Source organism: Bos javanicus, chromosome X, assembly GCF_032452875.1.
Source record: "Bos javanicus breed banteng chromosome X, ARS-OSU_banteng_1.0, whole genome shotgun sequence".
NCBI lineage: Eukaryota > Metazoa > Chordata > Mammalia > Artiodactyla > Bovidae > Bos > Bos javanicus.
The window spans coordinates 87895464-87914079 of record NC_083897.1 but is presented as its reverse complement, the minus strand read 5'-3'; the positions used below and the strand labels follow the sequence as shown (position 1 = coordinate 87914079).

Here is an 18616-nt window from a genome sequence, read left to right as displayed (position 1 = left end):
AGAAACCTCATACCCTTTAGCCACCACTCTCCTCCACCTCACCTCCCTGCCTCCTCCAACACTAAGCAATCACTAATATGCTTTCTGTCTCTATAGACTTCACTATTCTGGACATTTCACATTAATTGAATCATATAACATGCGATCTTTGTGTCTGACATCTTTCACTCAGCATAATGTTTTCAAGAAACTCCCTCTGGCCAAGTCTGGGACAATAGCAAAATAAATCATGATAATAATAGGTTACAACCCACTGAATAAAGTAGAAAGTCACCAGTCCATATGATAGCTCATTAGGTATATATGTAAGTAGGCAAATAGGGAAGAAGTGTAGCATGGACATGTAACATGTATCAGTATTCATTCCTTTTCATTCCTGAATAGTATTCCATTGTTCAAGTGTACCACATTATGTTTATTCCTTTATCAGCCAATGTACATTTGGATTGTTTCCACCCTTTGGCTGTTATAAGTAATACTGCCTGTAAACATTTTTATGTGGACATATATTTTCATTTATCTCAAGTATACATACACCTAGGAGCAGAATTTCTGTTTAATCATTTGAGGAACTGCCAGACTGTTCTCTAAAGCAGCCACACTAGTTTACATTCCCAGTGTGTGAAGTTTTCAATTTCTCCACATCCTCACCAGCACTTGTTATTATCTGAGTTTTTGGATCTAGCCATCCTAGTGAGTATGAGGTGGTATCTCATTGTAGTTTTGACTTGCATTTCCTTGATAATTAATGATGCTAAGCATCTTTTCATGTATTTATTTGCCATGATATTTCATTTCTTAAGGATAATTTTGCCAGGTATGAAACTCAGAGTGGACAGTTCTTTTCTTTCAGCACTTGAAAAATGTTGTGCCGCCTCTCTCTACCATGGTTTCAGATGCTGTCAATGTATTTTTCCCCTATAGGTAAGGTATCATTTCTCGCTTGCTGACTTCAAGATTCTTTCTATGTCTTTAAGTTTTCTGAAGTTTGACTATAATGTGTCTTGGTATAATTTCTTTGGCTTATCCTTTTGGGGTTTGCTCAGCATCTTGAAACTCTGTTTATATCTTTTACAAAATTTGAGAAATTTTCAGCTATAATTTTTTCAAATACTTTTCAGCCCCATACTTTCTCCTCTCCCCTGGGACTCTGATGACATGAATGCCAGATCTTTTATTATAGTCTCAGATTTCCCTGAGGCTCTGCTCATTTTTTCCCATCAATTTTCTTTTTGTTCTTCAGATTGGATCGTTTCTATTGCTTTATCTAGTTCTCTAATTCTTTCCTCTGTCCTCTCTATTCTGCTGTTGAGCTCATCCATTGAGTATTAAAATTTTAGTTATATTTTTCAGTTCTAAAATTTTCATTCTGTTCTTCTTTATATCCTTTTTTATTATGAGACTATTTTTGCATTTAAATACATTGAAGCGTTTTTATGGTGGCTACTTTACAATTGTGGATAACTCTAACATCTGTGTCATCTCAGTCTTTTCTCATTCCAGTTGAGATTTTCCTGCTTCTTCACATGATGCCTGATTTTCAGTTATGTCCTGGATATTTTGGGAACTCTGAGATTCTGGATACTATTTAAATCCTGTTTTTTAGCAAGCTCCCTCCAATACTGTTCTACCAAAAAAAAAAAAAAAAGGAGAATCTCCTTTTTACTGCCAGGTGGAGATGGAAGTTCAGGTCCCTACTTGGCCTCTTTTGACACCCCAGAGGGGACAAGCATCTTGCTGCTGCTGGGTGGATGTGGAATTTCATGCTCCGCACCAGACTATCTCTTTCACCATCCTGGTGGGGAGACAAAAAAGGCACCTCATTACTGGGTTGGGGATAGAAGTTCAGGACCCCCCCCCAAATTTACAGTGGCCTAAATTTACACTGTCAGGGAGGGGCCTCATTATTCCCAGGCAGGGATGAAAACCAGGACTCCCTGTTTAGCCTTTACTGATGGGAATGGGGATTGGGCAGTAATTATCTAATTTTTTCTCCCTTGTTACATTGCCCCTTTCCTGGTACTTTGGCTAGAGAGAGCAGACTTTCTTGGGGCTATTTTTATCTGCACCATTTGGCATTCTGGATTGCCAAATTCTCCATCACCGAGTCCAAGATACATGGAACAAGAAGAAAACTCAGGGAAATCACCACTGTGTCACTCCTCAGGTTCCAAGGCCCTTAACCAAGGTCTCTCCAACTAACAGTCTTCTTTGTTTAATATGTAATGTCCAGAGATCATAGCTGCACTTAGTACCAGAAATAGGGAGAATTCTGTCTATTCCATTTTGGACCCATTGGTAGTTTTTAACTTAATTTTTAAATAAGTAATACATTCACATGGTTCTCTCCCCCAATCCTACAGATCTCCCTAACCAAAAAACCAGTCTTGATTAGTTGGTGGGCATGTGGTATATGCTTAGTGATTATGCAGATAAAAGCAACTAAGAAAATATCCTTGATATTTTCCCACAAAGAAAGTAGATACTATTATGTTACTGTTAACTTAAAACTTTTTATCATGAAATATTATATACATTTTGAATAATGCTGCTGTAAATACTCTTGGACATGTCTCTTGTTGCACATGAGCAAATATTCCAGTTGAGCATATTTCCATGGATGGAATCACTGTGTCCTTGTGTATGCATGCTTCAACATTACCAGGTGAAGCCAAAATGCTTTCCAGTGTGGTCATACCAACATACGCCTCCATCAGACATATGAGAGTTCTCATTGCACCATGTTTTCTTCAACACTTCATATTGCCAGTCTTTAAAAAACTTTTATGGAGGTGTAGTTGATTTGTAATAAATGTGTTTCAGGTGTACAACATAGTGATTCACAGTTTCTAAAGATTATACTCAATTTATAGTTATTATAAGATATTTATTATATTCCCTGTGCTGTGCAATATATCCTTGTTGCTTATTTATTTTATACATAGTAGTTTGTACCTCTTAATCCCCGCCCATTACTTTGCCCCTCCTCACTTCTCTCTCCCCACCAGTAACCACTAGTTTGTTCTCTATGTTTGTGAGTCTGTTTCTGTTTTTGTTATATTCACCAGTTTGTTTTATTTTTTAGATTCCACATATAAGTGATATCATACAGCATTTGGCTTTCTCTGTCTGACTTACTTCACTTAGCCTAATACCCTCCAAGTCCATCCATGTTGTTGCAAATGGCAGAATTCCACTCTTTTTTATGGCTGAGTAGTATTCCATTGTGTATATATATACTACATCTTCTTTATCCATTCCTCTGCAGATGGACACTTGGGTTGCCTCTATGCCTTGGATATTGTAAATAGTGCTGCTATGAACAAATTAGTGTGTTCATTTTCTTTGGATATATACCCAGGAGTGGAACTGCTGAATCATTTGGTAGTTCTGTTTTTAGTTCTTTCAGGAACTGTTTTCCACAGTGGCTGTACCAGTTAACCTTCTCAACAACTGTGTATAAGGGTACTTTTTCTCCACATCCTTGATATTGCCAGTCTTCTTCATTTAAGACATTGTAGAAGTTGTGTAATGGTAACTCATTACCTGAATGTCCATTCTCTGGTTACTAAGGAGATTGAACTCTTTTTGTGTTTATTAATGCCTTGCATTTCCTCGTTCATAAAATGCTTGTTTGAATCTTTTGCCCACTTTTCTACTAGGTGGCCTCTTTTTTTTTTTTAAATTGGTTTCTAAGAGTTCTTTACATTTCTCTAGATAGGAGCCCTTTGTCAGCAATATTTACTGGAAATATCTTCTATTTGTTGGATTTTCTTTTTTTTCACTTATGGTCTTTTTTAAAACTAGAAATTTTAAACTTTATTGTAGACAGATATCAATCTTTCCTTTATGGTTAGTGTTTTTTGCATCCTGTTTGAGAATTATTTTCACAATCCAAGATCATAAAGATATTCATCTATACTATGTTTTTTTCCTGTTACCTATTAAAGGTTTTATTGTTTTGCTTTTCCCCTCAATACATTTCTTTGAAATGCCTTTTAGACCCCTTTGTATCTTCTTATGTTGGTTGTCCAAGTTTTTTTTTTTCAAGTTGTTTTTTATTTTAGTCAATTCTATATTGCCATTGGCTGGCACATAATCAACCAGTAAATGTATTATATATATAGTCCCTACATTAACTTGAAGACTTAAAGGGAGCCTATTTTAATCCTTATTTTTGAAAAAACAGGGACTAAATGAGTAAATGAATGAATGTAATACATAGCAAATGTCAAGATACTTTAGTGTGTTTTTCTCTCACAAAATAAAATGCAAAACTGCTGAGTGAAAAGCCTACATGATACATTATGGTAAAAATCATTAAAAACAACTAACTTCCTAGTCCTCTTCCCTCCATCGCCCAGTTCTCACCATGTCATCTTGAATGGGATTGTATTTTTACAGGTGTCATTCGAGGATGTCACCGTGGACTTCAGCCAGGAGGAGTGGCAGCACTTGGACCCTGTTCAGCAGCGCCTGTACTGGGATGTGACACTGGAGACCTACAGCCACCTGTGCGCAGTGGGTAAGCACAGCTGCCCTGTGCACTTCCTGGGGGCCTCAGAGAGGCTGCCTCCATTCTCTGCTGCTGAAAACTCTGGGGCATCTAAAGTGTGGAACGGTGTCATCTTTGATTTGTCTGAGATTCTTCAGTCCTTTTACACTTCTGTGATTATTACTCTATTCCCAGGGAATGGGATTACTTTCCTGAATTAACAAATAGAAATGTGGTTGAAAGGCCTAGAAACCCAGTTAATGGGACCCAATCCTGTATCATGTCCTGTTCACAGGTTACCAAGTTCCCAAACCAGAGGTCATCTTCAGACTGGAGCAAGGAGAGGGGTCATGGACATTGGACAAAGAAACTCCACATCACAGCTGCTCAGGTGAGTGAGTGTAACCTGAGAAAATGGGGGATGTGGAGTAGATCTGATTTTCTAGGAGAGGCTGATACCTTGGAAAGGCTCTGAAGATAACCTGTCTTGAAGGCTCTAAACTTTTGCAGTCACTTGGAAGAGTTGACAGAAGCCCCTTTAATACCCGAGGGCCAAGTATGACCCAAGTATGACCCTCGCCAATATCCACTGTCTTCTTTGCTTTTTGATAAAAGAGCTGTCTCTAACCTCTGTACCCTCTGTACCAGCACATATATAGCACCGTATCTTATTGAAGTGGGTTGCCATTTCCTTCTCCGGGGGATCTTCCCGACCCAGGGATTGAACCTGTGTCTCTTATGTCTCCTGCACTGCAGGTGGATTCTTTATCACTAGTGCTACCTGGGAAACTATTTTACCTGGAAACTTTTATTCTTCCTACTCCACTCCCACCCTCTTATCTTAGGTTCTTTCCTTGTACATTTAGGTATTTTAATTTTTCTTCCCTTTTATTCTAATTCCTCATATCCATCCCTTATGCCTCCTCCCACTGGTAACAGATCTAAGGTATTTGATCTTTGAATTTGTGTGGTATTCTCTTAAAGCCTAAAGTATGAGTTTACTTGTGGTTGTTGCTCAGCCACTAAGTCATGTCTAACTCTTTGCGACCCCATAGACTGCAGCATGCCAGGCTCTCCTGTCCTTTACTATCTCCTGGAGTTTGCTCAGATTCATGTCCATTGAGTTGGTGATGCTATCTAACCATCTCATCCTCTGCCACCCCTTTTTCCTTTTGCCTTCAATCTTTTCCAGCATCTGGGTCTTTTATAGTAGAATACTATGCTGCATAGTATTCCACAGTGTGCCAGTACCACATCTTATTGAACCATTCATCCAGTGGTGGAACCTAGGTTTTCATTAACGCCCATCTAAGACAAACAATTCTACAATACATTTCTACACAAATGTTCCTTTATAGAGTGTGAGATTTTCTCAGGGATGTATAGAAAAGAGGGTTTGCCTGAGATCATTGTATATTCTCATCCTGAATGTTTCTCATTTTTTGGCCAACAATGGGTATAAAGTGGAATCTCATTTTTTATTTCTCATTTCTCCAGTATTTAGTTTGAGCATTTCATCACTGACCTGTTGTGGTCTCTTGAGTTTCACTCCTTTGAGTGACCTTGCTCATCTTCCCCTTGTTTTGATTAAATTTACTCTGGTTCATACTGATTTGCATCCAGTTTTTTTATTTTCCTGCTTTTCCAGGCATTTCCTCATTATCCTCATAAATGAGATTTCCCTATAGACTGTGTACTGTTCACCAGTCTTATATATATGCAAAGATTCATCCATCCTGAAATTCTGATGACTCTGCTTTTGACATCTCAAGTCTTTTTTTCCCTAGTACTTTTTAGCACTATATTTAGCTACTCAGAAAGTTCCCTTGAGATGTTTCTCTTACTATTCAGTATATCAGAAATTGAGATCATTACCTCATATATCAGAAGCCCTTCTCACCTTCCAACTTTTGTCATATTCTGTCAATGTTTCTTAAATCTTTCAGTCATTTTAAATTAATCACTCTGCAGTTCCTATTGCTTTTTCATTTTTGCAAATATCATTTTTAGTTCTCAATCCATCTTCTTAATTCCCATCTTCTTAGTTCTGAAAGGTTGTTGCTTCTTAGTTCTGAAAGGTTGAGCCATTAAAGATGCCAAGATTCTTGGCCTCCAGAGGAGAGGAATTTGATCCAGGGCCAGTGATGAGGCTTGATCGCTCAGAGCTTTTGTGTGATAAAGTTTTATTAAAGTATAAAAGAGATAGAGACAGCTTCTAGTCTTTAGCCAGAAGTTATATAGCTACTAGCAAAGAGTCGGAACACGACTGAGAGACTGAACTGAACTGAGCAGGCTGCTAATTAGAGAAAGGAAATGTCTCCAAACTCAGAGACTGGCACCAGGCCCCTCACCCACAACATGCATTTTGAGGTAATATTGGCACAAGGTGAGTTGTCCTGGGCCATAAAACAATTGACATGAATCTTGAAGAAAGGCAGGTTTCCAAGCAAAGACATAGTCTCATTAACATAGCTTAAGAGAACATTTGCATGAATAAAGCATATTGGTTTGTCAAGTTGGTTCTGAGTCTTAGGCAGAACTGACTTGAAGAAAGACAGAGTCTAGGGTAAATACATTCATTAACATAGCTTAAGAAAAATATTTCCATAAGTTCGTTTGAGAAAAGTTAAGTTCAGGTGGAACCAGGTGTTGTCATGGCAGCACAGAATTTTAAAAGAAACCCCCTTTTAAATTTGCATGTGTGTTAGTCACTCAGTTGTGCCTGACTCTTTGCGACCCCATGGACTGCAGCCCACCAGGCTCCTCTGTCCATGAGATTTTCCAGGCAAGGATACTGGAGTGGGTTGCCATTTCCTTCTCCAGGGGATCTTCCCAACCTAGGGATCGAACCCGGGTCTCCTGCACTGCAGGCAGATTTAAATTTGTATAGAAAGGGGAAAAAAACCTGACACTTGTAGTTTGTTTCCTCTTGCAGCTTAAGACAGAGATAAAAAATGTCTGACACTTGCAGCCTATTTCCTGTTTGGAGACCCCTAGCCTTCCTGCCTGTTACCCTTTCAGTTCCATCCAAAACCAGCTCCATATTTTCTTATGCCTGGATTATAATTTTTCTATTACTGATTATAGTTGCTGATTCCATTCTTTTTATTAGTTCACTTCAAATACTAATGACAGATTTCATTGCCTAAAATGTTTCTATTTATTTTGACATTAGCTTTATGAAAAAAAAAACCTAGTATTATTCACATATAAGTGTTCATTCAAAAAGACAAAAAACATGGCCATGTATTTCCAATTCAAACGTGTGTCTGAATGTTTTGTATAACCTTTGTGCAACTCCACTTTTAACATGTCTTATGATTCTATGAGGTTTATTTTTATTAATAATTCTATGAGTTTTGGGGAATTCCCTGACAGTTCAGTGGCTAGGACCCAGTGCTTTCACTGCTGAAGGCCTGATTCCTAGTCAGGGAATAAAAATTCCACAAGCCTCAGAGTGTGGACAAAATAAAATAATAATAATAATAATTCTATGAGTTTTGACAAATGCATACAGTCATGTAACCACCATGATAATCAAGATATAGAACAAAAATTACCTCAGGTCCTTTATTGTGTCACTCCTTCCCACTGCTTACAGACCTGGAAAATACTAATCTCTTTTCTGTCTCTGTAGTTTTGCCTTTTTCAGAATGTCATATAAATGGAATCATACAGTATGAAGCTTTTTGAGCCTGGCTGCTTTTACTTAGCATGATGCTTTCAAAACTTACTCCTACTGTTGTGTTTTCCATAGCTTGATTCCTTTTTATTGCTGAGTAGTATTCCATAGCATGGATGTACCACAGTTCATCCATTCACCAACTGAAGGGTATTTGTCAGTTTGATTATTATGTGTCTTGGTGTGTTCCTCCTTGGGTTTATCCTGCTTGGGATTCTCTGTGCTTCCTGGACTTGGTTAACTATTTCCTTTCCCATGTTAGGGAAGTTTTCAGTTATTATCTCTTCAAATATTTTTGTGGGTTCTTTCTCTCTCTCTTCTTTCTGGGACTCTGTGTTGTGAATGTTGGTGTGTTTAATGTTGTCCCAGAGGTCTCTTAGGCTGTCTTCATTTCTTTTCATTCTTTTTCTGTATTCTTTTTCTATATTTCTATATTTGTGGCAGTGATTTCCATCATTCTGTCTTCCAGCTCACTTATCCATTCTTCTGTCCCAGTTATTCTATATTGATTCCTTCTAGTGTATTGTTCATCTCTGTTTGTTCTTTAGTTCTTCTAGGTCTTTGGTAAACATTTCTTGCATCTTCTCCATTCTTTTTCCAAAATCCTGGATGATCCTGGATCATCTTTACTATCATTATTCTGAATTCGTTTTCTAGAAGGTTGCCTATCTCCACTTTGTTTAGTTGTTTTTCTGGGGTTTTATCTTGTCCCTTCATCTGGGAGATAATCCTCTGCCTTTTCATTTTTGATTAACTTTCTGTGATTGTCGTTTTCATTCTGGAGGCTTCAGTACTGTAGTTCTGTTTCTTCTGTCTGCCTTCCAGTGGATGAGGCTAAGAGGCTTGTGCAAGCTTCCTGATGGGAAGGACTGGTGGTGGGAAAAACTGGGTCTTGCTCTGGTGGGCAGGCTGTGCTCAGTAAAACTTTAATCCGATTGCCTGCTGATGGGTGGGGGCTGTGCTCCCCTCCTGGTAGTTGTTTGGCCTTTGGCGACCCAGCCCTAGAGTCTACAGGCTCTATGGTAGGGTGAATGCCAAACTCCCAAGAGGGTTCACACCAAGGGGCAACTCCCAGGACTGCTACTTCCAGTGCACCCATCCCCATAGAAAGCCACTGCCGACCCACACCTCCAGAGGAGATCCCCCAACACTAGCGGGTATGTCTGGTTCAGTCTCCTGTGGGGTCACTGCTCCTTTCCCCTGAGTCCTGCTGGGTACAGGATTTTGTGTGTGCCTTCCAAGAATGGAGTCTGTTTCCCCCAGTCCTGTGGAAATCCTGTAATCAAATCCCACTGCCCTTCAATGTGAGATTCCCTGGGGATTCCTAGTCCCTTGCCAGATCCCCAGGCTAGAAAGCCTGACATGGGGCTCAGAACCTTCACAACAGTGGGAGAGCTTCTTTGGTATTGTTCTCCAGTTTTTGAGTTGCTCACTTGGTGGGTATAAGATTTGATTTTTATCATGATTGCAATCCCTCTACCATCTTCTTGTGGCTTCTTTGTTTTTGGACATGGAGTATCTTTTTTGGTGGGTTCCAATGTCCTCCTGTTTATGATTGTTTAACAGCTAGTTGTGATTTCAGTGCTCTCACAGGAGGAGATGAGTGTACACCCTTCTACTCTGCCATCTTCAATGATCTCAAGGGTATTTGGATAGTTTCCAGTTTGGGTGATAATGAATAAAGGTGCTATAAATATGTTTACATATTTTATGTGATGATGAGATTTCATTCACTTGGGTAAATATCTATGAGTCAGATTGCTGGGTTGTATAGTAAGTATATGTTAACTTTATTAAAAACTGCCAAATTGTTTTCCAAAGTGACTCTACAATTTTAAATTCTAACCAGCTATGTATGAGAGTTCTGGTTGATCTACATTCTCACCAGCACTTGGAATTGTCCATTTAAAAAATTTTAGCCATTCTAACAGTAAGATAGTTGTATCTTACTGAGGTTTTAATTAGTATTTCCATAATATCTAATATTTGACATCTATATATCTTCTTTGGTGAAGTGTTTTTATAAATCTTTTGCCTAGTTTCTATAGGAAACATTGTTTTCTTATTGTTGAGTTTTAAAGTTCATTATGTATTCAAGACAAAAGCTATTTATCAGATATGTGTTTTGCAAATTTTTTCTTTTTATTTGCGTATCAATTATCTTTCATGGGGCATTTAAAATTTTAACAAAGTCTAATTTATCTTTTTTTCTTGCTTTTTGGGTTGTGCTTTTGGTATTGCATCTAAGAAATCTTCACCTAATCCAAGGTCACAGAAAAATTAGGTTTTACATTTAGTTCTATGATTCATTTTGCATTAATTTTTGTATGTGATTTAAAGTATGGATCAAAGTTTTGTGTTTTTGTTTTTGCACATAGCTATTCAATCATTTCAGCATCATTTATTTAAAAACCATCCTTTCAACTGAAATGCCTTTGCACTTTTATTGATAATCAGTTGTCATATGTGTGTGGGTCTCTTACTAGACTCTTCATTCTGTTCCACTGAAGTATTCATCTGTATTTACACCATTCCCACACAGTCTTGATTACTGTAGCTATGTAATAAATTTTAAATCATGTAGTATTAGTCCTCCAAGTTTGTTCTTTTTCAAATTCATTTGGCTACTGTAAGTACTTTGTGTATCCATTTGAATTTTATAGTCATTTTTTTGTTGCTATGAAAGTGAGTTTTGATTGTGATTAAATTTAATCAGTTTAGAGGTAATTAGCATCTTAATATTATCAACTTTTTCAATTCAGATATATAAATGATTTGATATATTTATATACTGCAAACTGATTACTGCCATAAGGTTAGCTACCACTTCCATCTTATTGCAGTTACTATTTCTTTTTTGTGGTAAAAACATTTAAGATCTACTCTCTAGGCAACATGCAAGTTTATGATGCAATATCATTATTTATAGTCCCCACGCTGCACAATAGGTTCCCAGAACTTGTTCATCTCGTAACTGGAAGTTGGTGCTCTTTGACCAGTATCTCCCCATTCTCTCCACCCTCCAGTCCTCAGGAACCACTACTCTACTCTTTCTCTGAGTCTGGCTTTTATAGATTCCATATACAAGTGATAATACCATGCAATATTTGTCTTTGTCTGACTTATTTCACTTAGCATGATGTCCTCAACGTTCAGCCAAGTTGTAGCAAATGGCACAATGTCCTTCATTTTCATGTATGATATTAGTAATATTCCATTGTATATGTATACCACATCTTTATCCATTCAGTGTTGACAGACACTTGGGTTGTTTTCATATCTTGCTGTTGTGAATAATGCTGCAATGAACATGGGAGAGCAGATATTTCTAAAGGATCCTGATTTCAATTCCTTTGAATATATGCCCAGAAGTGGAATTATGGGTCTACTTTCAATTTTTTGAGGAACCTCCATACTGTTTTTCACAGTGGCTGCACCAATTTACACTCCCACCAACAGTGCACAAGGGTTCCCTTTTCTCCACCTCTTTGCCAACACTTGCTATTGCTTATCTTTTTGATAATGGCCATTCTAATAGATGTGAAGTGATATCCATTGCGGTTTTGACTTTCATTTCCCTGAGGATTACTGATATTGAGCACCTATTCATGTAGCTATTGGTCACTTGCACAGATTCTTTGGAAAAATGTCTATTCAGTTTCTCTGCCCATTTTAATTGGTTTGTTTGTTTGTTTGTTTTTGCTTTTTTGCTATTGAGCTGTGTGTGTTCTTTATATATTTTGCCTATTAACTCCTTATCAGATATATGATTTGTAAATATCTTCTGCCATTCCAGAGGTTTTCTCTTCATTTTGTTAATTCTTTTGCTGTACATTTTTAATGTCTTCTTGATGTCTGCCATATTTGATAGTGTTTCCCTAATCTGGTCCTACTCTGTGCTCTCTCTATCCAGATGATACATTTTCACCTTGTGATCAGATTTCACTATTTCATGTAATGGCTCTTAAGTACTCCAGAATGTTTGGCGCCTTCTTTTTTCTCATCCTCCATCCCACAGGAACTCAGGGAAAACAGGATTTTAGGCCATGTAGTAACTGAGGCTTTTGTGTGAAGTGTTAGTTGCTCAATCATGTCTGACTCTTTGCAAACTCATGAACTGTAGCCTGCCAATCTCCTCTGTCTATGGAGTTCTCTAGGTAAGAATACTGGAGTGGGTAGCCATTCCCTTCTCCAGGGGATCTTCCCAACTCAAGGATCAAACCTATGTCTCCTGCATTGCAGGTGGATTCTTTACATCTGAACCATCAGGTAAGCCCCTAACTAAGGCTTTTACTTGTATGTTTTTAGAAAGCTCCCAGAATTAAGAGCCTGCTTCTCAGATTCACAGACATAGAGAACATACTTATGGTTGCCAGGTGGAGGAGGGGTGGACTGGGAGTTTGGGATTAGCAGATCAAACTATTATATATAGGATGGAAAAACCGCAAGGTCCTACTGTATAGCACATGGAAATAAATTCAATATCCTATGATAAACTATAATGAAAAAGGAGTTTTAAAAAATCCATTCTTACACTGAAGAAAGAAAGCCAGTTTCTTATTGTATAACGTAGGGCCTAATTGGGGAAAGAAACCACATACTAATTTGAACAGGAAAAGTTTAACATTAATTATTGACTATTGTGGGATTGAAGTAATAAGGGATTAGCCAGTAAGAGTAAAGAGAACTCTAATGAATAAAGAAATAGATTAGTGTGTGAGAGTATCTCAAGGGCTGTGAAGGAACACCCAAAGAAGAGCCTCCTCTGCTTCCCACAGATGAATACAGACCTTATAGGGAGGGCATATCCATGGCTCATAGCATGGCAGAAGAGTTGCTGTTGTGCTGCACTGGTGAAACTTGCTGGAAATCTGTCCTCTTTGGTTCCAGAAAAAACTGATCATGGGGCAGTGTCTCACTGGAAATATCCCACTGCAAATCATCTGAGAGGAGTGCCAGAAGTGCTGGGTGCTTCTGGCTGCAAAGAATTGCAGAAGCTGGGTTCTTGGGAAGCCATAGGAGCAGCAGGAGTTGGGTGCTAAAGAAGTCACCTGCACTTCAAGATCTGGGTGGCTGGGAAACTGCATGTGCATCAGGAGCCAGATGCTGCTGAAGCCACCACACTTCTGGAGCCTGGTGTTAAACAAGCTGCCCTTGCTGGAGGAGCATGCTGAGTGAGCTCACTAGAACCAGGAAGCAAAACCCCTTCTTCCAGTGTTTCTCCATCACCCTGCGTTGATAAGGTTCAACATCATGCCAGCTGCCAAAGGAAAAGAGACTCAGATCCATTTTTGTAGAGTGGGCAAGGAAGTGTGATTCGGGGTTAAAAGGCAATAAATTGATAACTGGAGCACTTAATTCTTCAGTTTTTCTGAAGCAAAGCATGGAGAATATTTATTAAACTTAAATGTATTGAATTTGGAGAGACAGTCAGAGGAAGGTACTTTGTTCTCTTTCAGAAGGATTCCTTAAGCATATGCTCAGAGGAATTCAAAAGACTATAGATTATATTTAGAAAGGGAAGATAACTGCATGAAATGTTAATAATTGCAGCCTTTGTGTGTTAATTCTTTATGTTGTAACAGAATTGTGCCAAATTGAGTATCAGTATGAGTGGTACCATATCTGCTTTATACATTCATAACAGGCATTCATTTATACACCTCCCTAGAGGTATACTGAAATTAGAGCTGATATCAAGGGCAATACATTTTGAATATGCACAGAGAGCAAAGCAACAAGCTTAGTATAGCTATATCCTCTCTTATATAAGCATTCTCAGGTGAATGGGTCCATTCAACAAATCAACTCTGATCCTGTAGGGTTATTCGGGAACCATGTTCCAAGTTATTGCTCTGCCATCTCCTAGGCCATTGTTGTCAGCTGGGTTGGTTGATGTTGGATCATTGTTGAGTCCTCTGGGCTGGGGAAGGGAGAAGTGGAGATTTGCCCACTGTCTTAAGGCCTGGCCCAGGTGCAGCAAATGTCACTTCTGCTCACACTCTACTGGTAAGAACAAAGTGAGACTGATAAAGGTAAAGCCCAGCTATGTTCTATTTCTATAAAAGAAGAGGTGAATAGATACTGGTGGATGGCTTATAGTTTCTACCATAGATGGATGGCTTGCCTTATTTGACACTTGTTGAAAGCATATATTTTTCCTATAGATATAGAGGAATTGGTATTTGAGGACTATAAATTTAATGGAGATGCTCATAATAGTTCAGAGGGAAAAACAAAAGGACGAAGAGAGATTATTAAGTTTTTAGAGCTAATGTATAATAAGGACATGCATTCTGAAATATTTCTTCCTTTCATGCTTCACCCATAACAGACTTCAGTTTCTTCTTCTGATTACCCTACTCAGTGTCCTACATAGTGGATATGGATTCCCAGGGTTCAAACCCCATCTCTTTACTTATTTAGCTATTTAATCTTCAGCAAGTTACATAACTTCTCTGTGCTTCTGTTCTCTCTTCTATGAAACATGATTGATAATGATAGCTACCCATTAGGGTTTAGTGAAGATTAAATGAGCTATTTTGTGTAAAACACTTGGAAATAGTACCTGGTACATCATAAATGGTATATAATTGTTTTGCATATATTAAGTATTCTAGAAGAATTTTCATGATTGTTATATGGACTCTTCTATTTTTTTGTTCATCCTGTCCAAACTTCATGATAACTGTTCTGGAGTCATTTTCATTTTTTTCTTCTTTTTAGATGAGGATATTGGGCAAACTCAACAACAGAGAATTTCTGGAGAAGTTTCATTCCACTGTGAGAAAATTGGTCAATCCATAGGAAAAGATTCATTGTGTTCCATTATAGAAGAACTGTGGCAAGGTAATGACCAGCTAGAAAGAAATCAAGAAAACCAAAATAACCCTTTAAGTCATGTGAAAGTATTGACTAAGGAGAGGGGCTATGAATATAAAAATATTGAAAAAATAATTCATGTGAGTACCAGGCTTGTTCCTTCAATTAAAAGACTCCATAACTTTGATACATTTGGAAAAAGTTTGAAGCATACTTTAAATTTACATAATCACAATAAAAGCAATGCACCAAAGAACTTTGATAAGATTTTTGGAAATGGTAACAATTTTGCACATAGCTCTTCCTTTACTAAGAATGAGAATGCTAATATAGGAACAAACTCCTATGAACTTAATCAATGTGAAAAACATCTTGACCACAAACAAGTTCTCGCCCACCATCAAAAAATTCATACTGGAGAGAAACTTTATATATGTACTGAATATGTGAATACCTTTACCCAGGAGTCACATCTTTTTGAGCATCAGAGAATTAATGCTGGAGAAAAATCCCATGAACGCAATAAGGATGAGAATATCTTCACTCAGAAGCCACAAATTGAGGTACCTCAAAGTGTTTACACAAGAGAGAAACCTTTTATATGTATTCAATGTGGGAAGGCTTTTACCCTCAGGTCAAACCTCATTACACATCAGAAAATTCATACTGGGCAGAAACCCTATAAATGCAGTGAATGTGGAAAAGCCTTTTTCCACAGATCATATCTCTTTAGACATATGAGAATTCATACAGGAGAAAAACCTTATGAATGCAATGAATGTGGAAGAGGATTTTCTCAGAACTCTGACCTCAGTATACATCAAAAAACTCATACTGGAGAGAAACACTATGCATGCAGTGAATGCGGGAAAGCCTTCACAAGAAAATCAGCTCTCAGGATGCATCAGAGAATTCACACAGGAGAAAAACCCTATATATGCACTGAATGTGGAAAGGCCTTCATCCAGAAATCCCATTTCAATACACATCAGAGAATTCATACAGGAGAAAAACCTTATGAATGCAGTGACTGTGGAAAATCATTCATTAAGAAATCACAGCTGCATGTGCATCAAAGAATTCATACAGGAGAAAAACCTTATATATGCACAGAATGTGGAAAGGTCTTTACTCATAGGACAAATCTCACTACACATCAGAAAACTCATACTGGAGAGAAGCCATATATGTGTGCCGAATGTGGGAAGGCTTTCAGTGATCAGTCAAATCTCATTAAACACCAGAAAACTCATACTGGAGAAAAACCCTATAAATGCAATGGCTGTGGAAAGGCCTTCATATGGAAGTCACGCCTCAAAATACATCAGAAATCTCATATTGGAGAGAGACACTATGAATGCAATGAATGTGGCAAAGCTTTTATCCAGAAATCAACACTCAGTGTACATCAGAGAATCCATACAGGAGAAAAACCCTACGCTTGTCCTGAATGTGGGAAGGCCTTCATCCAAAAGTCACACTTCATTGCACACCATAGAATTCATACTGGAGAGAAGCCTTATGCATGCAGTGACTGTGGGAAATGCTTCACAAAGAAGTCACAACTCCGAGTGCATCAAAAAATTCACACAGGAGAGAAACCCAACATATGTGCTGAATGTGGAAAGGCTTTCACTGACAGGTCGAATCTCATAACACACCAGAAAATCCACACTAGAGAGAAACCCTATAAATGTAGTGATTGTGGAAAAACCTTCACCTGGAAGTCACGCCTCTCTATCCATCAGAAATCTCATACTGGAGAAAGACACTACGAATGCAGTAAATGTGGGAAAGCTTTCATCCAGAAAGCAACACTAAGTATGCATCAGATAATTCACACAAGAAAGAAAGCTTATGCTTGCACACAATGTCAGAAGGCCTTCACAGACAGATCAAATCTTATTAAACATCAGAAAACTCATAGTGCAGAAAAACTATAAATCCGGTGACTGAAAATACCTTCAGCTGGAAGTCATAATGGGATGTGCATCAGCTGTCTCACAGAGGCAACAAGGAGTACCTGATGCTGCAATCATTGCGCAGGGGGAGTAGATATGACAGACTACAAATAGCTTCAGTGAACAGAAGGTCAACAAAGCCAAGTATTCTTCAGTCAGGTGGAATACAAGTTGATATGCAATTATATGTGTAGGGAGCCACTTTGGTAAAGCATTTGAGCAATAGCCCTGGTTGGTTTCATGATTCACACAGACACTCTCATTCTCCTGCAAATGGTAGAAATAGAGACCCCAGGAGATGTAATCTCTTGTGCTTCACTTTTTGGATAAAGGGCTTTATCAATTCAGCACTGATTTGTTCTTCACACCCTGAAATGTAAAACTACTCAATACTGACCAATTTTTTTCAAATTTCTAAGGTGGGGAGAAGAGCATTCATTGTCCAAACACTTCTAGGACATTGAAGTCAAGGCAAAAACCAATTTGGGAATATATTAATAGGTCTATGAGTAGAAGCCGAAAGTTTTTATGATAATTGACATTTAAGACACGGAAAAGATTGCCCTGAGGAAGCGCTCTTTTTCTTCCCTTTGAGACATCACCATGGTATATTTTTAAAATATGAAACAAAATTTGTTAATTTAATTTCTGACTTTATGCATTGGCAAATTAAACATAGCTCTAGCCTATGTTACAGGAATATAGTTATTAAATGTTACATATGCCTAAAGGTGGCAGTTGTTCCCTTATCAATTCCATGCTGTGGCAGCAGGTGATTCACACTTGAAAGTAGTGAGCATACCTTCTAGTCTGTACTCCCAAAGCTATCATTTAGGTAAGCTGCAGACCATAAACTTCTTATCCCCTTAGTAACTGAACCTAAGACAATGAAACTGAGCCACAGCACTCTGGACTTCTGCTGAAGCTTCTGCTTTCTTTGGGATTCCTGTTTGAAAAACAACAGTTAAAGAAATTGGGTTTCAATACATAAAATGGTGGGTTTTCTTCCAAGGTAGTTAATTTTATATATTCATTTTTATGTGCACATTAAGAGTAATTTTGTGTGGATTGCTATGGGATAAAGTCATGTTGCATTAGTTATTTAGCCTAAGATATGATTATAATTATAGTTGAATAACCGGAAGACTTCTCTAAAAAGAGCACTGCTTTTTTTAAGCACTGATATGTAAACACTTCCTTGTTTTTAATTAAAAAATCTTTAAAATACTCATAAGAAAAGGGGCTTTCTTTCTAGCATGTAGTTTTATTTTGTTTTTAACTTTTTAATTAAAGTATAATGCATACTGAAAATGCATATGTCATAAGCATACAGTTCAATGAATTCTAAGAAACTGAACACACTCAGATCAAGAAACAGAACATGACTAGCACCCCAGAAAAACTCCCTGTGCGCCCTTCCAGGGCTTATTGTCCACCTCCCACACTAGGTAAACACTATCTTGACTTAAATAGTTTTGTCTGCTTGGTATTTTATATAAATTCACTCAGTAGTTATATTTCATATTTTGGTAATATACTGTTAAGTGTCTTCTTTCATTCACATTATAAATGTGAGATTTGTCCATATTGTTAAATGTAGTTATAGGTAATTCATTCTTATTGTCATGTTAAATTATACTCTGAAAATTCAACAAT

At 37.8% G+C, this 18616-nt stretch overlaps 1 protein-coding gene across 5 annotated transcripts in view; it reads left to right on the top strand.

The window, feature by feature from the left end:
* ZNF41 (zinc finger protein 41) overlaps positions 1 to 18187 on the top strand; it is a 43137-nt gene extending 24950 nt beyond the window's left edge. For 4 of the 5 annotated variants that reach the window (XM_061409918.1, XM_061409919.1, XM_061409916.1 and 1 more), the window contains 4 exons: positions 4405 to 4525; positions 4791 to 4886; positions 12420 to 12446; positions 14904 to 18187. In XM_061409918.1, coding sequence (XP_061265902.1) covers positions 4405 to 4525; positions 4791 to 4886; positions 12420 to 12446; positions 14904 to 16942 — 2283 coding nt within the window. In that variant the 3' untranslated portion in view covers positions 16943 to 18187. The remainder of the gene's footprint in view (positions 1 to 4404; positions 4526 to 4790; positions 4887 to 12419; positions 12447 to 14903) is intronic. The other variant, XM_061409921.1, reaches the window with a different exon arrangement.
* Positions 18188 to 18616: the final 429 nt, after the last annotated feature.